The sequence below is a fragment of the Bacillus rossius genome, chromosome 2, assembly GCF_032445375.1.
Source record: "Bacillus rossius redtenbacheri isolate Brsri chromosome 2, Brsri_v3, whole genome shotgun sequence".
Taxonomy (NCBI): Eukaryota; Metazoa; Arthropoda; class Insecta; order Phasmatodea; family Bacillidae; genus Bacillus; species Bacillus rossius.
The window spans coordinates 28,352,316-28,379,265 of NC_086331.1; the positions used below are offsets into that span (position 1 = coordinate 28,352,316).

A 26,950-nucleotide genomic window follows, 5' to 3' on the forward strand; every position below is an offset into this window, starting at 1 on the left:
TCACTGATACATACATTATTGGTTAAGATGCACAATATTACAAATTAAGTTTTGTTAGTTTATGTTTTGCATTGTTTGTCTTCTGGCATTTATGTGTTTCAAGTCAGCTGGTGTATAGAAGTACAAATAAATTGCATAAAATCTGAATTTAGGCTTCCAGATTATAGTGCTCCAAATTATAAATTATAGCTAATAAATGGGTTTTACCTTTGGCATTATTCAAAATAGCAAATCTGTATAGCAATTGATAAGCTATCAGTGTCTAAAAGGGGATTTTGTTTACTTATTTCTGTCAACCTGTCATTATAATAAATGTTGTATGGAATTAGCTTTATAATAATTTGACAGTATAACAGGGCGCGAACTACCTGGTCACAAGAGATACAACGCTGTTACAGTTCATGAAAAACACTTGTAGAGAATTTTTCCTTGGGTACTCTCAAACACTGAATAGTTTAGAATGTTGAACATGATGAGGTAATATGGAATTATATCAGCTTTTTCTTATGGAAATAAAAGGATTACATTAAAGTTTGTAGTTTGTTTTCTTTTATCAAACATGCAACGTGGCTGCAATTTCACAATGAAGAAAATTTACATTTAAAAAAATTCTCAAATGCACAACTTCATAACAGTTCATCGCTCCGGAAACAAATTTATATAATTTTCAATGGTTTTTAGCCTGATGACAATAATTATATCCTGCCATCGCTTACAACTTGTGGTATTGTGATCGAGAGACGCATTCTTCTCTCAGGCCGAACACCAAAATTTTTGAAGGCTTTATGTAAGCCTACGCTGCCACATGTGATCAAATAGTCAAGATGAAATAATCTGAAATAAATGTTAACAGTCTGTCCCGGACCACAAATGTGAAGTTTCTCAGCAACTACATTGTGCCCTTAAAGTCATGGTGCATTTTCGACTTGTCACAGGAAAGCAACAAAACAAGATAGATAGAAATGTGAAATCTTCGCCAAATAAAAGGTAAACTCACCAAGAATTTACCTTTTATTTGGCGAAGATTTCACATTTCTATCTATTTTGTTTTGTTGCTTTCCTGTGACCGGTCGAAAATGCACCATGACTGTCCGTGGTACTAGAGATTTGGTGAGCCACCACCCGAAATGCTACCATCTCGGTCAACCTCCAAATAATGACTAACAAATGGCAACAGACGAGTAGACTTCCTTCCTCTTTACAATATTACCACCTCCCAAGTTTCATTGTGATTTCCTTTCAATGTGGAACTTCCTATTTCTCTTTCTTACACAGACTAATTACTTTAATGGGAATGTCTGTAACTCACCATTCTCACACTATTGTTATTATACATCATTCAAATGTTCTAAAACAGTCTTGATACCCAAGCATTGGTAAATAAAGGAATACAGCAAATAAAATATAAAAACTACATGAATACACATATTGGCCAACCAGCTGAAAATAGTACAAATTACTTTTAATGGCTTTTGAAAAAAAAATTAAATAACCTCTCAGTAATACTTTACAGCATTACCTAATGCAAATTGGTATCATTGCCATATGTTGCTATGACCATGTAGACATTATAACCAGATAATTTACTGGTACTTGTGAAATATCAGAAAATGACTTAATATTTAAACTTAAATAATAATTAGTACTTCTTTTTAAATAATATAAAGTGGGAAGAGGTAATGCAATGTTACAACATTGATATAACTTCTCTGAAAGCTGGTATAACCACGAGAAAATCTTTGAGTAACACTGAATAACACTATAGGCTTTTAAATAACCCTTTTCACCAAAATTTTGCCAGAGCTGTGACTGAAGCTAGCATGTTTAAAATGATTGGCACACAAGCACTATATCAATAATATGTCAATACGGATCAAATACTTGCTGCCATAAAATTGATAACAAAGAACTTTGGCCCCCATCCCGAATCATTTACGAAAGTAGGTGACCACTAGATGGAATTTAATCACCAACAATAAGTTACCTCTAAGCCGGTTACATGGCAGCCGGCACTTTTTAACAGTAGCGGGTGCATTGTTTTGAGTATTTAATAAATTACATTAATGAACTTTGAATCGCGTGAGTGTTATTTGATCAGGAGAGTTAGCAGGGCATGATGAGGCATGTGGGATTCTTGGAGAGCCCAGCAGGTCGTGAACAGTAAGGTTTAACAGTTTGTAGAGAGGGGAGGTTTTGGCATCAGGTTTTACAAGAGAACAGGAACTCTAATCAGCCATGTGGACACCATCATGCCGTAGGATAAGCTTGTAGCCCATCTTTGTGCCCATTAAATCACAAAGTGTGGCATCCTTACATATTGTGTACAATCTCTGCTGACAAATACTATCTAAATGAACATCTACCTGTTTGGTATAAATTCACATGTAATTGTGCAGTGCTTCAGTTCTAATCAAAATGCTTCAGTTATCAAAAAATGTTTCCGTAACATAACTAAAGCTGTCAATCATTACTTTCATTTTTGCTCTCATCAGTGTGTGGACACTCAAGTAAAAAACCACAACAATCTAGTTTGTACCAGAAAATATATTTTTTAACAAAGAACTGGCAGACATGTGATTTGTTTAACATTTTATGGTTCTTAATATGGTTAAACCAGGTAAACAGTTGATATTTATATAATTTAAACAGGATGATTGATAACAACATTTATGTAATTTGTCAGCAGTCTTTGTACAACTAACTGTACATGGATGAATGAAAGAAAGAATGATCGAACAAACAAACTAATGGAAGGGCACAAGTCATTTCGACATCAAGTGCATTAGAGCATTCAGGGGTGATGAGATGAGACTGAAGCATAAATGGAATGAGTGGGTGGGAGAATTGGGAGTACCCCGAAAAAACCAACTGACCCACTGCAACGTCCACCATGTTTTCAACTTATAAATAATCTGGATTTGACCTCGCCGGGAATCGAACCTTAATCACCTTGTTGGAAGGCAACTGATCTTACCACATAACCACCATGGCCCCTAACTGTAGATGGAACGATATCTACTGGATGCATTAATAAACAAATATCCATTTCTTAAGTAAATATTATATATTTTTTAAGGAAATGGCTCCATTGACAGACTTTGTGCCAATATATGCACAATTTAAGGCACATGGCTGTACTTATGCCGAAACCCTTAGTCTCGGTTGAAGTAGTTTCCATACAGCGCAAGTACGCATGACACACAAGCCGGTCCCTCACGTGAAACGGAATATTAGGCGCTGCGCCAATCAAAACTTACGCAGAACAGAAGTGGCTATCCATCATCCCCATGTTTTGAAGTAAGTGAAACACCAGGCTGCAAGAGGTGGCTGTAACAATTATTTAAAACAATATATATTTATTACGTGTTCTTAAATATAGATGAAGTGTATAGGTTACAAATTTTGAAGGGCCATATTTGTATTGTGTCCTCATTTTATGATGCTTCAAAAGATGTTCAAACTTATATGTAGTTTATGTGATCATGGCTAAATTTTGAGTTGCTTGTCATGACTTTACAGGAAAACCATTTCGGCGTGTAGCTTCCTGCCCAAACGCTAAACAATTGAGTGAGACACCAGACCCAGTTCGAGAAGTCTGCGATATAAAAGTGAAGATAGCTGATTTAGGAAATTCTTGTTGGTGTGTAAGTGTCTTGCTGTTTTCTTAACTATTATTTTACCATTAAAAAAATATGTAATAATAAAATATTTACATTGATTATATATCAATTCTTTAATATTAAAATTAATCATTTGCTGCTTAATGTCTTTCCGACATCCAGGCCATTACAAATGATGAGGTGTGAAGTGATGTAAACGGAGCAGTGGTGGGGAAAACTGGAGTACCTCGAGGAAACCCACCCACCTCCTGGAACTCTGTCATGTTTTCAACTTGTGAAATATCTGGGTCGTTACCGGTGGGACTAAAACAATTTTTTATTACATGATAAGATAATATTTTGTACAAAACAGTGTTTGGTATTATAAATCTAATGTACTTTCTAGAGACTGAAAATACTTTTGCATTAACAAGAGTTTTCTATCAACAGGATTTCCACTAACGAAATTTCACTGTATAAAGTATTCACGGTATAAAGTTAAATGGAATTTTTATAACCACTCCAAATTGGTGTAATTAGAAATATATTTATTCTTTATTTTTAAAGCTCTCAACCCTGAAAATCAGTACAAGCTAAGAAGTTCAAGCACTCTGTACAAGAACTCTGCAATAATGGTTTCTTCAACTAGTTTATGTAAGGCTGCATGCATTTGTTGTTCATATTGGTCATGATCGAAAATACACAGATGAATATGTTGTTTACATTCCTCTTGAGTGGTATTATGCTCTTCAAACTATCATTATTGACCTGTCTCTTTTATCAGCTATTTACAAGTATTATTTTTAATAATTAATTTACAGTAATTTTGGTGGCAGTTTTGACAGTTCCAAGTCCCATGTAATTTGTTCAATGCCTTACCGATGACACTGTTGTTACCTGCTCAAGCCGGGTAAACATTCAGGAGATCAGAGAGGGCTGGCTGCTTCACCCAAGGAGAGTTTGTGTGGAATCCAGGCTGGACCTATCAGGGATTGAATATGGCTAGGAAGCTCATGACTAGTTTCACTTAAGGCAAATTTCCACGTCAGGATTTCCATGCACGTACATATCATATATATTTTGCTATGTGCTTTAACAAAGCTCATTATTCAGTTACATTTCAATCTCTCGAGTGTGTGTCGCTTTCATTGGGTTTTTCAGTTGTTGTGATATCAACATTTTTCAGAGTGATTTTTCAGACATTCTATGTGCAACATGGCTAATATAAAAAGAGTATATATTAAAGTTGCCACAATGTACAAACAATTACATGTATTAAAGATCTGGATATTTCTCAAGTTGAAAATGTGACAAGAGTTCCAGGAAGTGGATGGGTCTTCTCAGGGTACTTTCCCTCACCAATTCATCCCATCACTGCTCCATCCACATCACGTCACACCTCATTGTTTGTAATGGCCTCATTGTCAGTAAGGCGTTAAGAATAAATTCATTCACTTTAATATTAAAGCATCAACAAAGAATCAATGTCAATATTTTATTATTACACATTATTATTGTTCATAATGAAATTGGTTGTAAATTATTCCACCATGCATGCCAATTAATCATGTACATTAATTCATTTCATTATCATCAATGTTAGACTATCGCAAAAAAAGCTCTTTTAAAGAAAGGAGGAAGCAGTTTAGTCTCATGGTGATTTGTAGGTGATTTGCAAGTCACTATTCTAATTGTTTAATTTTTAATTTAATATATATTACAATTTTGGACTGATAATAATTATGCAAAGTCAAATAAAAATGAATAAATGAATTTTTTTTCAGCATGGTATGCATTTTTTACATTATTTTTTATGAATAAACAAAAATATTTTATAGAATGTGTATTATTTGATTTACTTTTTGTAAACTTCCAATTTAATGCCGCTCTTTTGTCATCCTTATTTCTATGTATGGCTTATCCAATTATGTTGTTAAAAATTATTCTTTGATTTATATCTTTGTGAAGTATCATCATTTTACTGAAGATATTCAGACGAGGCAGTATCGATGTCTGGAAGTTCTTCTTGGAAATGGTTATGACACACCAGCTGACATTTGGAGCACAGCATGCATGGTAAGTGTTTAACTGTTTTCAAGGAAACTACATGTTTTATATTGAAACATTAATATTATAACAGGAATGTTTGTTATTTTGGTTGAAATAATTGACTGAAAATGCAGAATGACATAAAAATTAGTGAAAATTTTGATTGTGCATTGGCAAAAATTGCTATGTCTGACAAGACAGGGTTTGTTTCAGTAAAATGAGACTAAAAATTTAAGAAATTAATCATAGCCTAAAAAAGAAATACTTTTTAATGTTAATTAACAAACTCATGCTCCTGATCACTGAAGTTGTAGAAAGAAATGTGCACTAAGACTAAACGTGAATATATGTACTTATTTTGTTGTTGTAAAATTTGTAAATTTCGTGGAGGATGCATCTGAGCGGCAGGTAGTGGCATCAGTGATGGGCAAGTGGAGGTGGGGCAGGTGTTTTCCCTCATCACTTCATCACTAGAGGCGGGATACAGTGTCTCTTGGCACGGCTGGTCATGCTGTTGTTCAGAGTAGCTCGCTTGTCTGGGCCATGCTTGCATAGCAGGTGTTGGAGCACGACCGAGTCTTCAGAAGCCTGTGGGCATGTTCGTGTGGCACTATATTGTGGGTGGCATTTGGGGTTGGAGCAGAGAAAGTCACCCAAAGTATCCTTGAGATGATGTCACTTCCATGGGAGCTGACTTTAAAGGAAGGGAGGGGAGAAATTTGTTTGTCTCTCAGATCGGCATGCCTGAGGATGGATGGCACGTTGTGGCTGCCTGGAATGTTAAATACAAAATGGCATTGTTCTTAACACATGTGCCCTTGCACATCCAATAGGTACAGTGAAGATGTGCCATTATTCAACTCAAGAGCACTGACTGCTCAAACAGAGATACGTTCCTACACAAAATCTCGCACGAGCTTGAGGTGCCTTTGAATCATGTAGGCGTGATGCTGATGACGGCTGTGCAAGATGCAGGTTGCAAATGATGTAGTCACATACAGCACACACAAACAGTCAGTCTTGAAGCTTTCCTTCAATATGCAACACTGTTTACAAGTTCAGCATCGCAGCTTCTTCCTTCATATGTGATCACGGTACAGTGCATACCTTTGAGACCAAGTGGTTTTACCAGTTCAATTTTAATTAACTTAAGAATAAGCAAAAATAATAATTGATTAAATTTCCGTACAGCTGGGTGCCACGTGATACTTCTGCCTTGGTGGAGATGGAATATAGGGGTAACTTGAGCCCGCGGTGAACACAAGATGGTGAATTACCTCAGGGTTGTGACAACAGCAGTGACAATAGCATATGCAGCAGGTTTGTTGCTCTGCAAGAATACCCTATGTAGGTCCCCAGGACAGTACTAACTAACAAAGATGTGAACCTGAGATCATGTATATCCTCAGGGTCATGATAACAGCAGTGACAGTAACATAATCAGCAGGGTTGTTGCTCTGCAAGGATACCCTATGTAGGCCCCCAGGACAGTGCTAACTAACAATGATGTGAACCTGAGATGTGTATATCCTCAGGGTCATGATAACACCAGTGACAGTGGCGTAGGCAGCATTATTGTTGCTCTGCAAGGATACCCTGGCCCTCAGGACAGTGCTAACTAAGATGTGAACATGAGATGGATGGTTGATGCCTGGCACACAAGTAATGGGCTCAGAGCCTGTACATACAGCCAACCCAATCACGAGTTGTCTACTCAATAGGTCCATACCACTGGGGTCGTTATCAGCGGGACTCATGTATTGAATGCTAGGGTTGACTGTTGACTTGCGGACCCTTGGCGGTTGGTTGATTAATATTTGAATTGTGCACGAGCCCTTTCCCTCGTCACACTATGTCTTGCAGGCCTTTCCATTTTTTACACTCATTGGTGGCATGGATGCATAGTAATTGGGATGGCGGTGTGTCAAAATGCCCTTAGTGGTGGTCCCAAGGATGCACATAGAGTTGGCCTAAATGTTATTCACAATTAAAATATCTAGTAGAAAACTCATTCTCTATCAAAATAGACCCAGAAGTTAAAGTTTGATTTTTGATTTGATATTTAGTCAAGGCCCTTAAAATAAATAAAAATGGTGAAATTTTTGATGGACAGAAGACAGACAAATGATCTAGACATGACAGGTTAATGTATACTCTACTCATATGGAGCTGGCATTAAATTTTTAAGCATACACTTATAAAACGAGTTCTCTGCAACTTGCTTTCAGTTTTCAGCCACTAGTTTTTACTGCCCTGAAGCAATATTACATTGTTGTTATGTGATTAACTGAACATTTGCAACACAAATTTGCATTGTATTAGGGTTTCATAGAACATGTCATTTGCTCTATGCAAGTCAATCAAGGCAAGCCAGTAGCAAAATGAACAGTTTCATTCTATTTGCTTGAATGTTTGTCAATGGTTACTATATTTGACTTATAAATTAATAGAACCTAAAAAGTAAATTTGGAATTGTAAAACTATTTTTTAGTCTATGTTTCCTGGCAAGCACTTTGAGTTCCCTGTTGTTGTTTTTTTATATTAATTATAGGTAACAGCATAAAATTCCTGACTGAGCAGACTTTTTGTAAAAATGATTTATAAAATCAACCATTTTCTTTGTACATATTTCCCCATAATTTCTATTTTGGTACTGTGTAGTGAAAATACAACATAAATATTGTTTCTGCTGCTCTTTCCTTTAGAACTTTAAATTCAAAGGAAAGAAGTCATTATCTGTACATATCTACAGTTTAGAAAGTGTATTTTTGTGGGACTACATAGGAACTGTTAACTAATAAAACTTTCAACTGACTGTTTTACATTAGGTAATGTTTTTGGTTCAATGCAATGTCGTTGTTTTTTTTTTCCCCCAATATGTTTCAGCTCATTCTATCAGAACTTGTCGAAATGAGGTGTTTACTGTATTGAGATGAAAAGTGTCACTTAAAACAGTTGTGAGTAAATTTGTTTCAGGCTTTTGAGCTGGCTACTGGAGACTATTTGTTTGAACCTCATTCTGGTGATGACTACTCCAGAGATGAAGATCACTTGGCTCATATAATTGAACTGTTGGGCATCATTCCTAAAAATTTAATATTTTCTGGGAAGTACTCACGAGAGTTCTTTACTAAGAAAGGTAATGAATACCATTTTTATATTATAATTTATCTCTTCATCCTTTTTTTTAGCAAATTTCAGCACTTGAAAATAAGTTTTAGGACTTACCTATATGAATACAATCTGATGCATATTGTTCATTTTTATTGTAAAATAGCTAACTAGAACCTATTTATAAATTGTGAAATTTTTGCTTGTGTGTGTAAAATGAAGAAACTGTTGTGAGTAGGTACTCCATTTTACTTATGTTTTCTTGGAATCGCATGAAAGTTTTATCAAGAAATAGAATAAAACATTTTTGGGAGTTATGCTGCAATATGTGGTGAAAGTTATGCCAATAAATAATAACAAAGGTACATAACTGCAAAGAAAGCTAATATTTTCTACCCTTTCTAAAACTTTAGTTTAATTCCCACATAGGCTTTCATGTCTCTATACCTGAAATATCAAGCAAAGTAAGAAAAAATATGTATTGAAAATTAAGAATTTAAAAATCCCTCCTAAATGCCTTCAACCCCTTTGCAGTAATTAGCAATTTGGGATATATAATGTTTAAGTAAAGAACTATGAGATTGAAAATGGGAAAACCAGGGAACCAGTTTACATGAATGAGGATAGTTAAGGCAGTGTGTGGGATTATGGTAAATTGTGAATAGTAATTGCAGAGTGAGGTATTGTACCTTTTGGCAAAATAAGTACTAAATTAGAAATACTTTAAAGAACCTCTTGGGTGTAGAGCCACTGTGACATTAGTTTTATTTTTCTTGGCTGTTGACCTTCAGGGATGGCTTGCGGGAACTGAAAAGGGTAACCAACCCAGAGCTATGTAATTACAGTACACAGTACTGAAAGTATGGTGATTTATTGATTTCTCGAGTATGTTTATGTATGTAGTACATGCACTACACTTTGGCAGACTTGCCTGCAATAAACCAAACACAGTCAGAGCGATCCCTAAGGCATGTAAGTTAAGTGGGCAGTGGCAGATGGATAAATTGTTGCACATTCAGGTTAGTGGTTGATGTGTCAGGCTACAGAGCCGGACATATCCATTTTTCTTAGGCATTGCCATCAGCGAGTTAGTTTAAGTATTGTAACGAGCTTTTTATATGATACCGACTTGTAGTAGAGCCTTGATTTTGCTTTCAACAGTTGCCTCTAATGATTTAGAGACCGGATGCATTCAGTTCACAAAAGGCTTATGTTCCGTTATCTTGAATTGTCAGGTATAATTTCTGTTGAAAATAATTAAATCAACGAGTATATGTGAACTCAGAAGTTGGTAGTATTTTTTTTTTGTATATGGTATTTTTTTTTGTAGTGTTTACGGTTGTCGAGGCTGTATCTGTGAGTAATCTAAAATGTATTTACATATTGTCTTTTGTGGTAAATCTGGTTGAGAATAAAAAGGAAGTGGGCTAAAAGTGTTTATTTACAACAGGTTATGGGCCCAGAACACAAACAAAAAAAAAAAAAATTGTTTTAGTTTGTGCACGCAAGATAAACGGTAGTGTTGTTGCAAACAAGATGGAAGCTAACGTGATAAAGCTAAGCTCCGAAAGTAATTGGAAAACTTGGAAATTCCAGATTGCTGTTACATTGCGTGCAAAAGGTGTTTATGACGTAGTAACTGGGACATGCGTAAAACCTGAGCCAGGAAGTGAAAATTATGAACAAACATTGCAAGAATGGCAAAAGAAGGACTTTCTAGCTCAAGATATAATCGTTACACGATTGAATGAAGGACCTATGGCGCATGTCTTGACATGTGAAAATGCAGAAGAAATTTGGAAGAAGTTGTTAACTGTTTTTGAAAAAAATTCCGAACTTTCTGTACACCTGCTGCAACAGAAATTCTTTAATTTACAATGTGTGCCGGGTGAAAGTATGTCTGAATTTCTGTCCAGAATCGAAGAGACTGTTAGTAGTTTAAAACAACTTGACGAAAAACTGTCTGATAATATGGTAATAACCAAAATTCTTATGGCCTTGCCATCAACATATGCTCACTTCGTCAGTGCATGGGATTCTGTTTCAGTTGAGGGGCGAACTCTGGGAAATTTGACTGCTAGACTGCTAATGGAAGAGGAGAGAACCTACTCATCGAGAGAAGATGACTCTACAGCTTTTGCTGCTGCGAGAAAAGGCGATCCGAAGTGTCTTGAATGCGGAAAAATTGGCCACCTGAAAGCCCAATGTTTCAGATTGAGTACAGTGAAAAATCCAATTCGCTGCCATTTTTGTAATAAAATTGGGCACATTAAAAGAAATTGTTATCATTTCAAAAGGGAGATGCAAAAATATGAAGACCATAATGCTAACAGAAATGAAGAAGCATTCACTGTGTTTACATCAGCTCTGACCTGTGACACATGTGATGACAATACTTGGTTTTTAGACACTGGAGCTTCAGAACATCTGTGCTGTAGAAGGGAACTGTTCACATCATATAGGGTCTTGAAGAAAGACAGGCTTGTAAAATTTGGAGACGGAAGAGTTTTGAAAGCTGAAGGTATTGGTAATGTCAAGTTGTTGTCAGATACCTGTGAGAGTACCTCAAAAATCATATTGCAGAATGTGTTGTTCGTTCCAGATATGAAGATAAACCTGTTTTCAGTAGGATCTGTACTGGACAAGGGTTATACTATGATTTCGAACAACCACATGTCAAAAATCTTAAACAGTCAAGGCAAAATATCGGCGCTGGCGGAACGTGCAGGAAACCTTTATAAAATGAGATTTAAACCACATCAATCTACTTTTGCCTTCGTAGGTGAGAAGCAAACCCTAAATTGCTGGCACGAAAAAATGGCTGATCAAAATAAACAACAGGTAAAAGAGGTGTTAAAGTCGTATGGCCAAGAGATTACAGATGAACTTGATGTGGTATGTGAACCTTGCATTTTAGGTAAACAGACAAGAAGCTCCTTCAAAGACAGCAACACAACAACTTCAAAAACCGGGGAAATAATACACGCAGATGTGTGTGGTCCCATGGAAACTCAGTCCATAGGTGGATCTAAATATTTCTTGCTTCTAAAGGATGATTATTCACATTTCCGGTTTGTCTACTTCTTAAAAAGTAAGAGTGAAGTTGGAGAAAAATTGAAGACGTTTGCAGCCTGGTTTAGAAATCAGAAGGGTGAGATGTTTAAAATCCTTCGTACAGATTGCGGAACAGAGTTTGTTAACAATGACGTGAAACAGCTGTTATTCAATTTAGGAATTGTTCATGAGAGAAGCGTGCCATACTGTCCAGAACAGTCCGGAAGGATAGAACGGGAGATGCGCACAATAGTTGAGTCAGCCAGGACTATGATGATAGCTAAGGAATTGGGAAAACATCTGTGGGCAGAAGCAGTAAACTCCGCTGTCTATGTGATAAATAGAACCGGTACTAGTACAGTTGCAGGCAAAACACCCTATCAATTGTGGGAGGGTAAGAACTATGACATAACATTGTTGAAAGTTTTTGGATCAGAAGCATACATCCATGTGGCTGATCAGACCCGTAAGAAGTGGGATGCAAAATCCAAGAAAGGCATATTTGTTGGCTATAGCGAAACATCAAAAGGATTCCGTATTTTCCTACCAAAAGAAAACAGGGTGACAGTGAGCTGCAACGTAAAATTCTCAAATGTGAGAGATTGCAGGGAACCATTACAAACAAGCTCTGGACCTTTGAAAAATGGTGAAAGAGAACACTTGTTAGGATTTCCTAATCATCATGAAGAAAAGCCACATGGTGAAATAAACATACCAGGTGCGCTGGCACAGAAAGATATAGAGGATAATGAAAAGGAAGATTTTCTTGGTTTTCCTAACCTTCAGGAAGAAGAATTCCCTGATACAGACATAACAAGAAAGCCAACGCCGGAAAAACCTAGAACTGAAAACATTAATTGGGAGAAGCGTGAAAGTGTTGAAGAAAGGAGTTCATTGGAGGCCAGGTGTTTAAGAGATAGGAACAAGTTGCGTAAACCGAAGAGATTTGATTATGATTTCAATTTGTTGTGCATGAGCGAACCTGATGATCCCAACACATATGAAGAAGCCATAAACAGTGTAGAGTCAGAAAATTGGAAAACTGCAATGAAAACAGAGTTGGAAAATTTAAAGGAAAACAATACATGGATTGAAGTGAAAAGGCCAACAGATGTAAATCTTATAGAGACAAAATGGGTATTTAAAACAAAAAGGGATGATAGAAGCGACCCACCAACAGTGTTCAAGGCCAGACTTGTTGCTAGAGGGTTTCAGCAACAGGAATATTTTGATTCATCTGATGTATATGCCCCTGTGGCAAGACTTTCGACAATGCGGGTGCTTGTAGCTATGGCAAATCATAAGGGCATGCCCATTCATCAAATGGATGTAGCAGGAGCTTTCCTTTACGGAGACATAGAAGAAACTGTCTATTTATCAGTGCCCAAAGGTGTAACAGTGGAAGAAGGTAATGTACTACAATTAAACAAATCCTTGTATGGCTTAAAGAAGTCACCTAAATACTGGAATTCAAAGTTCAACAAAGTTATGGAGAAGGAAGGATTCACCAGGTCCACAAGTGACTTCTGTCTGTACTACAAGAAAGATGAATCAAGTGGCCTGTATATTCTCCTGTATGTGGATGACGTGTTATTAGTGGGTACAGATGAAAAGGGAATAGAAGCAATTAAAAACACATTATGCACATATTTTAAAATGAAGGATCTGGGGACGGTTTCAACATACCTAGGAATCAAGATTGAACGTAACCTGTCGACTGGAAGAACCACGCTGAATCAGACCTCATACCTTACAAGTGTCTTACGTAAGTTTGGAATGACAGAATGTAAGCCCGTGGGAACACCTATAGATCCAAACCAAAAGGTCAGTCTTCATAATACTGAGAGAAGTGAGAGAAACATTGAACTTAGGTGCAGGCAGCTCATTGGTTGCTTAATGTATGCAGTGTCAGGTACAAGACCAGATATTTGTTGGGCGGTAAGTTTCTTAAGCCGCTACCAAGAACAAGCAAATGAAGAACTGATGACAGCCCTGAAGAGAATACTCCGCTATATTAAAGGGACAATTAATTTGAGTCTGACATACAGGAAAGGACAAAGTAAATTGCAAGGCTACGTCGATGCAGACTGGGCAGGGGATCTTGAAGATTGGAAGTCAACATCAGGATATGTGTTCCAGTTGGGAAAATCCACAGTGGTGTGGTCGTCTAAGAAGCAGACTTCTGTGGCTCTATCAACGACAGAAGCTGAGTATGTAGCTCTGAGTGCCGCAGTAGCAGAAGCATGCTGGTTGAAGAAGCTGACCCTGGAGCTAAATTCATCTCAGCAGTATGGGGAACCAACAGCTATTTTTGAAGATAACCAATCAGCTATCAGAGCTGCATCAAACATTGAAAACAAGCGACTGAAACACATGGATGTTCGCCATCACTTTGTTAAAGAGAAAGTGAATGATGGGACAGTAGTGTTGTGTTATGTGTCAAGTGAAGATCAAATAGCTGACATTTTCACAAAGGCTCTTAGTAAGCCTACTTTTGAGAGGCTCAGAAAACAAATGGGACTAGAGTAGTCATATGTGTAAAGTTTGATGAGTTACTTGGTTGATTTAATTGAGGGAGGGTGTTGAAAATAATTAAATCAACGAGTATATGTGAACTCAGAAGTTGGTAGTATTTTTTTTTGTATATGGTATTTTTTTTTGTAGTGTTTACGGTTGTCGAGGCTGTATCTGTGAGTAATCTAAAATGTATTTACATATTGTCTTTTGTGGTAAATCTGGTTGAGAATAAAAAGGAAGTGGGCTAAAAGTGTTTATTTACAACAATTTCTTATTAACCCAGGTTCGTTCAAAAAAAAAAACGATCTTTATGTCCTTCAAGAGTTGTGTCTAATTCCCTAGCTTGTTCTTGTGTTATCATGTTCTTTTGCCCTGCCTCTAAGAAGCCTGGTCCATCATCCCAGTCTCCTTGTAGGTATGTGACTGTTCTCCGCTCCCTATTTGCATCTGAAAAAAAATTTTCACATGTGGTTACTTGGTTCCCGACCAGGTAAACAGGTGTGCTCTTTAGTTTACGACAAACTGAATCGTTTCATTCCCGACAATTTAGTTGTGTGTCATATTTGAAAAGGGTATCTATACTAAATAGGCAGTCAGTTCTGATACCTTATAATATTAGGAAGTTAACTAACAGTCGCTTCTCTGATTTCTACCTCTAAAATAGCATGATGAGGAGAAGTTGAATTCATAGTTCCTGCAACACCAAATATTTTCACGTTTGTGACTGGCAGAACAACTATTTCCTTCGTCCGACCCATCGCCTCTAGTTATCTCCACAAGGTGTGACTCATCAAGGATACTTGCCTTCCGCCTGTGTCACCTGGTCGTTCCTCAAGTCCAACTGCAGTTGCTGGGCTCTTGCCAGCGACCCGCCGACCACTGAAAGAGGCGTTCCGTAGAAGTTGACCCTCTGCCACCAGTCGACGGCATCCTCCCCGACTTCCTCTCCAGCATTCTCCCCGACTTCCTCTCCAGCATTTTGACCCTCGCCGTCACTTGTGAACCATGATCTCAAGAGTCACGCGATTTTAGGCTCCACATTGGGTGCCATTTTTAACCTGCTCTTTTCTTAGGAATGTTGGCAGTAACGTCCTTTCATCTGTTTTACTTTATGCTCCGGCTATGATGGTAAAATCACAAAACTAGTTGCTAGATCAGACAAATGAAACAACTTGGTTGCTAGAGGTTCAATTTATGATGAATTTTACATAATAAAATTCATTTACCATTAGGATTCTATCATGAATCACGGACCAACTTATTATTCAATAATCAAACAAACTCTTGCTCCAAAGGCCGGTGCAATTCCTGGGGTTGGAGTTTTCACTTCAGGCCCCAAAACTGAATGAAATGCTAAGTGGTGCCGTGACCCTTCGAAGGCCGGATGCGTCAGTTCACCTTTGAGGCAGTATTCAGACTCCAGTTTCTACTTCGCACATTGTTCCTTGAGGAGGCTGGTTCAGTGCCTCAGACTCTACCGGTCCATCAGTCAGCACGCCTTGGAAAACTTAAGCTCTGCCCCCACAGCAACATTTCACGTTTGTGGTCAGAGTTTTATATGAATTTTTATATTTGTGACGTTTATACTTTGGTACATGAATTTCTTGAATTGGAAATATTATTTGTATGATATTTTAGAAAATACTTTTAAATTTAATGTATGACTACCCTTGAAATACAGCTTCCATATTGGCCAGGAGGAAAGAGAGACAGGTCAGTCACCCAGGCTTGGTACCGTTAGATCCGGCGTGGCCCTTGCGAACAACCCAGCAGGATGTCTCTTGACAATGGATGTTTTTAAAAGGGTTCCGTTCAGCCAAGCTTGAGTGCATAGTTTGAATTACTGAATATTTAACATGAAATCCTAAATTTAACCATATTAAAAATTCACTGATACCTTAAATACATTTATAATGAAATATAACGTAAAATACATTAAATTGGCCTATTACAGCATGTAGCTTTAGCCACAAATTACCTCAATGGAATTAAATTGTACACTACTTTAAATAAAGCAAAGTGTGTTTGCATCAATCTTAGTAGATGGTCGAGTTACTTTGACACAGAGCTAGAAGACACACAGAGCCCTGACAAAAATATTTTGGCAGGCGGCAGCTGATTTGTCATGCCTTGAGCTGACACTGACACAATGCAGACTGACTTATGACATAGATATGTTGGTGAGGGTGGCGTTTTAGTTGTAGATGATACACATAGGCAAGAGAATAGGCGGCTGTATCTAGCAGGCTGGTACTCATGTGACCTTGTCTGGCGCTCGCTTACAACTCCAACCTCCTGGTAGCTAGAATGCTTCCACTCAGTTTTGGCATACAAATGCAACAACATGGTTTTCAGTTGTGTTTGTGTGACACAAAAATTCATAAAAATACTCTGACATGTGGAGCATCCAACACAGGATGTGTTTAAATAGTGCTGTACAACACCACACCCCACTGATGAGACACTGCCATGAGGCCTAGCTCAGGCCAGAGGGGCACTGAGGGTTAGCTCGTCACTTTACCAATGATTTTGTTTGCAGTTTTCAACAAAAATATTTTTTGCATCTTTGGCATCATCATGAAAAACAAAATGATCAGCCTATTGCATTTAGTTCGCATTTGATAGATCAGGCCTGAAATAATTGGAGTTGTATTGCAATTTGAGATCCTTGACAAAATATTACCTGTGCCATTATTTTGTAGTAAATAATGACAATAGGTTCAGTGAATAGTTTTCAGTGTCTAATGAAATATTATTTTAATCTTATTCCACTTTTTTTTGCTAATATGTTTGATCATACCTACTTGTGATGATAAAGAATTTTGATTAAATAAAATGAAACTTTTATTTTGTGAAGAAAATGCAACATTTTATGTGATACTGTTCATGATTGTAGAAATATTATTGATCCAAAGAAGTCTGGTGTTATATGTATTCATGGTTTGTGGGTGAAATAATGTATTTCCAGATAAACTTTGCTAGTTGGTAAAGATAGGCTACATTCCAGACATGTATATTATGTTACAATTACAAGATATTTGTTTAAGCTAATCACTGTGGGGACAAAAAAAATCTTTACATGAGAGAGAGCATGTCTTATTTTTAAATCTATATAAAAATGCAATTCTTAAAATAGCATAGGCTTATACTATTGTAAATAATATGATTAAAATACTGCAGTACTGTAAAACAGCATAAATATATTTCTCATCAAATTCCAAAATTTGTGTCTGGATTATATGTAAATTTATTGTATTGAGAAAATTATTTTTAAGAGTAATAGTCTTCTATAATTTTTTTTATAAATTTGAAAAGAATGGTTTATATATATATATATATATATATATATATATATATATATATATATATATATAATGAGGGAAAGACTGACAGTGAGGGAATGATTTCTAAATATAATTATGATGAAAAACAAAAACATGTATTAAATTATGAAAATGTTTAATATAATTAATTATGCATGGATACTTATAAGCTGTAGTATCATATTCTAGAAAAACAAAACCCAAAACTTTGAACTTAAAATCAAGACAACAAATTTAGGATATATCTTCTTAGATTTAACATTATTAATATTTAATAATTAAACTTATCAATCTTTAAACTTTGTACTTTAAATAGAGAAAACATAAGTCATCATTTAGTAGATTAATCAGTTAATCTTTGTTAATTATTATTTATCTACATTAATGTGCATTAATTTTTAATTTGGGTTTTCAATCAAATTTTTGATCAGTCTTAATTTTCAATTATCTAACTCTGAAATAGTGTTGCTCCCCCTTTTAACTTACTTTGGTATCTCTATTTTCCGTATCACATCCTCCCAACAATTCAATTGTTCATCTTGAATAGCTGGCCATCTGAAAAATTTTAATCCTCACATCACACACCTAACGTCGACCAGGGCTCCGCCCTCCCTAAGCCCAATGTGCCTCACGCCACTACCGACCCCCTTTCCTCCCACCGACACCCTCTGTTTCAAACTCCCGCCAATAAGTGTGCGTGTGTTCGGTCGCCCTGCGCGAACCCTTTCGGCACCCACCCTAACTGGAGCAGTGGAGACTGCATGTTTTTTAAATAATGTAATTCTTAAATATCTGTAATAATATATATTCCTTAAATCTTAATTAACTTGTAATTTTTAAAAGGTTTTAATAGCAATGTTTAACTGTATTTAATATCAATTTACTAACGGTAAGTTCAGCACTTCCTGCGGCCATGACACCCGGGGCCCGGGGCAGTCTCTTCCGTTCGCCGTGCGGGGTAGGACGCATTGCAGCACCTCGTCGACTTCAACTTTTGCTCGTAACTAATCCGTTAACATCCGCCGTCGTAACTATTTTTTTAAACCTTTTTCTAATCAACCTTCGAGGCCTACCCCGGTGGCAGACCAACTTTTGCTCGTAACTAATCCGTTAACATCCGCCGTCGTAACTATTTTTTTAAACCTTTTTCTAATCAACCTTCGAGGCCTACCCCGGTGGCAGACTGTGTAAATTAATTAATTAAAGCTCCCTGGAGCGTTTTAGATTAATCGGCGGAATTATACTTTCGGAGCCGGGCCACGCGGTGTCCTGGTCATTAAGCAACCTGGACTATGTGCTGTTTTCTGTGTGCTTTGTCAGTGTACGTGTCGGCGCCAATAAAGCTCAATATTCACCCGACTCGTTGCACTTAATTCCCAACCTCGAGTTTCCCAGCACAGCGACGGAGGTGTGTGGGGCGCCTCAAGACCCCACGAGCAGTAACATAGCGTGCCCGCTGCTGAGTGCTAGTGGGGGGAAGTCGAGCCTAGCTCCACATGGGTCATGTCACGGCCCTGGGACAGAGTCGGTAGCCGGGTCCACGTGCCCATCCACATCGTGGCGCCCAAGGTATAAACGTACGCCGATTCGGAAAACCCCCCCCCCTCATGACACACCTAATCTTTACACCCTCCTCAAAAACAGAAATAAATTTTCCGGAATACTTTTCATTGTACCATTTAACCAGGACATGATCTCCAATGGTTGCAATTTGATGGCTGTCAGAGACAACAAAAGATCCATCATTTTCTATATCAATTGTTTCAATTTCTTTGGAGATTACAGTGTGATCTTGAATACGCAAAGAAGAAGGTAGAGATAGTCTTTCATTATTATTATTATCAGTATTGATTGTATAAATTTTTATTGACTTTTGTGGGGTCTTTTCCATATTTTGGTACTACGCTTGCCTTGGAAGGTTTGAAAATATCCTAAATGATAGTGAGTACAATCTTCTATGCCATCTATGCATGAAAGTCTTGGGCACTGTAAAATGTTGTTTAAAAATACGAACTGGCGTATTTTTTGAATACCTCAAATTGTAGGAATAGTCTTAGACTGTTTTATGAGGTCATACATTAGTGAAATAGCTGCTGTGGTTACCTTAAATAATAAAATAGAGGGACGTCTGGTCTGAAGGATTGGTTTCTAGGAATTGAAGTCTATGATATCGTGGTCTTCGGCTACCACTTTATCAGCCGTTCTTTTCAGGGTTCCACCAACACCATCAGGTGCTCTCTTACCATGCCCTGGTTCAAAATAATGCCATGAAAGTGAGTAATTTCTGGATACAGAACTTTTAGATGATGACACACTATTTCATACATACATTTATTTTTATGTTGATTAACAGGCCCGTCACTCAACATATGTAATTTGGCGATAGGTATTTTTTGAGTTTTAATCCAGTCAAATATAGGTTTTAAGTGTGCCCAAACAGCTAATGTGTCATGTCGATTCTTGCTAGATAGACTACAAAAAGATACAGGTTTGACTGCAGTATCATTGTGCAAGTATACTACTGTCCGGACCAAACGTTGTGATAGCTGGCAGCACGGTGGTGAAGGGGCAAGGCGGTGGAGGGGCAGGCGATGCGCGCGCAGGTCGGTACGTGTAGCGTTCAGCATGAAAACATTACTACGTGACCAACTCGCAGCGCGTGTTACGTACCTTTATATTTTTGTTTGAAATTGTATTTATTCTGTAGACATTGATACTTACGATTTTGCTATTGTGAATGATATTGTATCTTTCATAATTTTGTATAGTGGCATTTTATAGTCTAATTTTGCATTTTACAGTATTATGCATTGAATCAAAACCGGCGACCAGGTCAGTTTGATTTTTAAATTCCTGAGTTTTATGTTTTATTGTTTCATGTAATTTAAAGAGTTAATTACCCGTACAGGGTGATTTTATTTAATTTTCTTTCTACAGCATGTGGCACTTTTACCAAGAGAGTATTATAATTTCATGTAATTGATTTTTTTAAAGTTATACTTGTGACGAGGTATATTAAAAATACGTTTTTTCCCCCTGCAGTAAACTTAATTTGCTAAATTTATTTGCGTGTAACAAGGGCGTATATAGGGGGGGGCCCAGGGGGCCCGGGCCCCCCCCGAAATCAGAAGAAAAAAATAAAAATTAATAGACCTTGCATGTAAGGCTGATAACTAAAGTTTATAGTGCAGGATAACATTAATTAAGCACTACACAAATATTTTTTAAGAAAATGAAACTATTAGAATTACATATTTTTTTAGACCCTTATAATGTTTCGTGGTTTCGTGGTTGTGCATAAGTTTTTTCAGGCAAAGTGGAACTTTGTTAGACAGGTGATACTCTTACCATTTAGGATTCCAAATCCAATAATTAAAGTTACATTGAACCCCGAATTTACGTATTCTTAGGTTTTACGAGGGGTGGCAAGGAGAGAATATTATCCAGGGGATGGAGAGGTAAGCCATGTCATGATGCCGCCTGCCGCCGTCACGCCAGCCAGCCGGACTAGTGTCGCGCGCCCACTTACTTTGTAGAAGCTATGTAGGCCCTACCGTCGCCACATTTCTAAACGCAATGTCAGATTTATTTTACTCCTCTTATAGGAACATAATTTAGAGTATTAAATACCATACAAAATAAATGTTGTGCGTTAACGAATGTTTGTGAGTAGGTGCAGCAAAAATAAACCAATGAAAACATTAGCATTCACTTGTGCCTTTCTTGCGCGGGCTGTCTAAGCGTTACTTCACTGCGCTTCCGCTTGGAGCGCTGAAACTTGTCCTCAATTGTTTACATTGGACTCTCCGTTCTGTGCCCTCCCTTTTCCATAGTTCATTCTTATGTTGTTGGCACGTGTGTTATAATGCTTTATCTGCTTGTCTGTCAAGTTGGTTTATCTGTATCTGTAGCTGTGTTTATTGTTATTGAGTTGGTGAATGTATCTGCGATCATCTGAATGTTCCTGTTCTGGAATATTTAATTTTTATTTAAGTAATCTGCATTAATAATGAAGAGACAAGCTTCTATTCAAAACTTTTTTACGAAAAAACAGAGTGTAAATAGACCTGTTAGTGACAGTGCTGACGTTGACTGTGCCAGTAACAATGTTTCTTCTGGTGTCGCAAGTACTAGTGCCGTTGATCCAGCACCAGCTGCGGAAGACTTCAAGCAAGTAAGAAAAAATATATATGATATTGGAAACTATTGTCAAAGCAATTCCGTTCGTTCGTTAACGAATGAAGAAAAAATTACGCTTGTAGAAAATATTTGGAAACCTCATCCTGTATACAAATTTCCTTCTACTTCTAGTAGTTCTTCTAGTTCAAATCATACTAGATCTTTTCAAATGAAATGGCTAGAAGAATTTGAGTGGTTAGCTTTCTCTGAAGAAAAATCAGGGTCTTTTTGTAAATATTGCGTAATATTTTCACACTCCAAAAGTGTAGGAAAAGGGGATCACCAAGAAACAGGAGCATTAATAACAAGGGCTTTTAGTAATTTGAAAAAAGCCAAGGAAATTTTTCGTTAACATGAAAATTGCACGTACCATAAAACATCAGTTTCGATTGCTGCAAACACAAAATCAATTGTTACAAAAAAAACTGAGTGTGTTATAAATCAAGTCAATGCTCAAAGGAGATTGAATATTGAAAAAAACAGGGAAAGACTGATCCCTATCATACAAACAATAAGATTTTGTGGAAGACAGCAAATCGCACTAAGAGGTCATCGTGACAGTGGACGTATAAGCCTAGAAGAGCCAGAAAATAATGACGGAAATTTTCGATCACTGCTGAGATACAGAGCAAACAGTGGTGATAATGACCTAAAAGACCAGTTAATGAACAGTGGAGGGAGGAGCATGTACACTAGTTCTTTTATTCAAAACGAGCTCATTAACACGTTTGGTCATTTAATCCAATCCCAAATTGTGAAAAATGTCAGAAATTCTATTTTTTATTCCGTTTTAGCAGATGAAACAACTGACATTGGCCAAATAGAACAGTTTTCTCTTTGTGTACGGTATGTTGAAGACCAGTCATACAATATTAGAGAAGATTTCCTAACTTTTGTCCCCGTTTATGACGTTACTGGGGCAGGCTTAGCTAACACAGTGTTAGAGACCTTGTCAAATTTAGGGCTTGACTTAACGAAAATGAGAGGTCAAGGATACGATGGCGCTGCCACGATGAGAGGGCAATTCAGAGGGGTACAAGCTGCTATCAAAGGAAAACTACCACTAGCTTTGTACACACATTGTTCTTCACATAGTCTAAATTTGTGTTTGTCAGATGCAAGTAAAATTCCTTCTATAAGAAATTGTATGGGCGTTATCAAAGAAGTCTGCGGATTCTTCCATGTCAGCCAAAAGAACTGAAATATTGAAATCAATGATATCTGACTGTTGTCCTGAACAGAAAAAAAAAGAAACTTATCTCATTATGTGAAACACGATGGGTGGAAAGGCACGACTCAGTGATTTTATTTAAAGAGATTTTAGAACCAATTCTTCTCTCTCTTTTGAAAATAGAAGAAGAATCAAGTGACTCAGCACCTAAGGCACATGCTCTTAGTAGTTCTATCAGTCAATTTCAATTTCTTGTTAATATTTTTTTTTTGAGCCAGATGCTGTCAACTACACATAACTTATCTGTGAACCTTCAAAGAAAAAACATAGATCTTTCTCAAGCCATTGCAAATGTTACAAGTGTCTTAGATCTGCTATCTAAACAAAGGGAAAATGCCAATGACAACTTCAAATCCCTGTATGCTCAAGTAAAGGAATTTGCTACAAAACTCGACATTAAAGAAGAGATTCCTAGAGTTTGTCGCCTTCAAACAGCCCGCAACAACGTCCCTTACACCACAGAAGAAGAATACTACCGACGAGCTGTTTATGTACCTTACCTTGATGATTTTTGTAATTCACTGAAAGAACGCTTTGAATCTCACAAGGATACAGTTGCATCCTTACAACAAATCCTTCCAGAATTTTGTATCAAAACAGATTTATGTTCATTGGAAGCTGCTTTCAATTTCTACGAAGATGATTTGTCACATAGAGAGGTCGTGCAAAGTGAGTTTATGTTTGGAAAGAAAAGTGGAGTCAGGAAATATCAGAAAATCTTCCTAAAACAGCCATTAGTTCTCTAGAAAAGTGTGACAAGACTTTCTTCCCTAACATTTATAATCTCTTGAAACTGCTAGCAGTTCTGCCTGTTTCTGTCGCAACCGTAGAAAGAAGCTTCTCAAGCTTAAGAAGATTGAAGACTTACATAAGAAATACCACATCAGAAACTAGGCTTAATGGATTAGCATTACTTTCGATCCATAGAGACATTAAAATAAGCGATGAAGAAGTACTTGATAAATTTGATAGTAAACCAAGAAATCTGGACTTCGTTTTGTAAATGTTACATAAAAAGTGAATTTTTAAAATGTATTTACATAATTACACCCTTTTTATAGCTCAAAAATAATAAACCAACATTCTTTTCCATTGTACAAAATTTACTTTTGTTGGGTTGTTGGGACAAAAGGGAAAAAAATCTTTACTAAAAAAAGGTAACACATTAAGTAAAAAAGAAAAAAGTAAAGGGAAAATGGAAATTAATATAAACGTGAATACAATTAAATGTTAAATACGCACGTTTTTCAAAACAATGTGTTATTATATAATAAAAAATCAATGCAGTTCTGTTATAAAAATAACCGGAAACCAAAACATAAATAAATATAAATAATACATATATTGTTTAGTCCTAAAACTTTCCTCAAAACCCTTTGTAAACTTACATAATCATTAAATGATGTTGATTAAAAAAAAAGCAAGCATAAATGTTGGTAAGCTCGGTCATATTGGGCCCCCCCCAAAATTATAACCTATATTCGCCACTGGCGTGTAACATATTTATTTCATTACACATTCCTTGATACCGACTCAGATCTATATTTAACCTTGTTTTTCAGCTAACAACATTTGGAGACAGATGATTATTGGATAAAAAATCTTTTGAGGTGAAATTCAGACTACTGGTAACGTGTGCATTGCATTCATATGGGTTGATTACATTGCCGTTTTTGGGTTGCTAATATCAGTCACACCATCGGTTTTACATTTCTCGTTATATAGTAAAAAAATTATATGGGCCTAAGGTGTCATGATAAGGACAAGTGAAACCCAAAGCGTTGTGGCCTGGGGAGCGATGAGAAAGCGATACACGCATATGTTTTTGTAACAGAGACAACACGTCCTAGCCGTGCCGGGCCGTGCCGAATGTGCGCCGCGTGTGACCGGGCCGTGCCGACATTACGCGCCTACAGCACTAGGGAGTTCAGCTACCACAACGTTTGGTCCGGACAGTACTCCTGTATGCATTGTTATTTTCTGTCTTGCTTCATTTTCTGTATTTCTTCATTAAACTTACAGCAATAATTTTCACTGAAATCTACATGAAAAAAGAACATAATTTATAGTTGAATTTTTTTTTATATGTTGAATGGCTTGATGTGCTATAATCCCAACATGTTATAAAAAAAATGGTAATGCCGTTTCCAGATTTCGAACAAGATGTTTCAATTTAACTTTATACTCTTTCTTTATGGGTTTACAAACTGGTTATTGTTTTTTATCCTTTTCAAACGAACTAACTTCTTAAATCCATTGTAAATAGGTCACAAACTTATCAGCCATTAGTAAGTAGTATTCTAATGATTGTTCCTTGCAGGTTGAATATTCTTTGAATAAGCATTTTGTGGAATGTATATCGCAGGTTATAGCTGCTAGAACTGCTGTCACGCTACCAAATTTCAATGCCCTGAATTCACACAATTTAGGTATCATCTGTTCAATGTTGGCATTCTGTACGCATTTGAAATTATTTCGCTCAATCACATTTTGCCAGATGATCCAAAAAGGTATAAATCTGAAAAGGTTGCTAGACTTATCTTGTAATTGACGGTATCTAAAACTTTTGGTGTAAGCTATAAATTGTGTCACAAAGCACATGCTGTTTCATCTGACCTCCTTTGGATTTAAAATAGTTTTTCTTCCTTGGGCACATTCATGTGTTTTTATCCTTCTCTAAAAAGTTAATGACATCATCCTAAACTTTCAGCATTTTAGTGCTCATTTTTTCAGGCTTGTGTATTTTGAAAGTGTCATGCTTAAAAATAGGTTTCGATGAATGCAACAACTTATATTTCTGCAGATTTCAGCTTCAAAATCTTGTTAGTTTGTTTCTTTTCTTTGTTCTTGTTCCCAAGATCATTTAACTAGTCTTCAAGTCTCTTGATATTACTTCTCCAAAAAGTAACTTTTCTTCACAATATCAGGTACTAGTGTATTCATTAAGATTGAAGATACTTTAGTTTTAGTTTTCAGTCTCAAATATATTTTATTTTTTGCTTAATTTCACTGCATTCTTCTCTTTTTTTTTTTCCAAATTTGTAATCTTTGCATAAAAAATAGCTCGCTGCCTTTGCATTTGACATCTATTGCAAGCAGCTAAAGACTCTGTTCTTTCCTGCAAAGATGCTGTAGGACTTTGTGGAGGTATGTTATCACGCATTCTTTGTAAATTTTGGTGTACTATCCTTTTTTGTTCATGTAGTCTTTACTATTTTTTTTCTATTATTTACATTTTTGTCTCATATTGATTGATTTTACCTGATCCCCTCCCTTTTTTTAAAAAAAAATTTTAACCTTATCCTTTCTCGCAGTTTTCCCAAAGACTCTGCATTACTTTTTATTTGTTCTCATGTTATCCTTTTCTACTCTTTCTTTCTTGATTTCTTTTCTTTGTGACTCAACTTCTTTTGTCATGTCATTTTTCATCAAACAAAATACCTGTTTATAATTAAGATTCATGTAATACAAGTTGAAACAAAGCAAAGCAGTAAAGAAATAAAAAAAATTCCTAAATAGGTGGATATTATAATTTTGTATAAATCATTCCCTCACGTTTATGAATAATGAGGGAATGACAGTGAGGGAATGATGAAATCAGACAAAATCTACAAAAAACACAGGTGCATAACCTCAATTTGATTTAGCATTTTAAACTATGCATTCTACTCCCCAAAACGTATTAAAAAGTATTACATGTATATATACTAACCTTATCTTTTGTATACGTACAGTGAGGTAATGATGCAGAGAAATGTAATTTGTAGATAATTTCAACTAAATGCTTTCTTACACAAACACGCTGCAGTGGTGGAATGAAATCGCCATATTGACATAATAATAGTGTTGCCAGGTTTTGAAAACTTAAGGTTGCATTCACAGATGTC

The 26,950-nt window shown here is 36.5% G+C and overlaps 1 protein-coding gene across 4 annotated transcripts in view; it reads left to right on the forward strand.

The window, feature by feature from the left end:
• The window catches only part of LOC134529196 (SRSF protein kinase 3-like), a 270,468-nt gene that overhangs the window by 232,691 nt on the left and 10,827 nt on the right, over positions 1–26,950 (forward strand). For all 4 annotated transcript variants that reach the window (XM_063363043.1, XM_063363045.1, XM_063363044.1 and 1 more), the window contains 3 exons: positions 3,520–3,644; positions 5,568–5,675; positions 8,625–8,787. In XM_063363043.1, the coding sequence (XP_063219113.1) occupies positions 3,520–3,644; positions 5,568–5,675; positions 8,625–8,787 (396 nt within the window). The remainder of the gene's footprint in view (positions 1–3,519; positions 3,645–5,567; positions 5,676–8,624; positions 8,788–26,950) is intronic.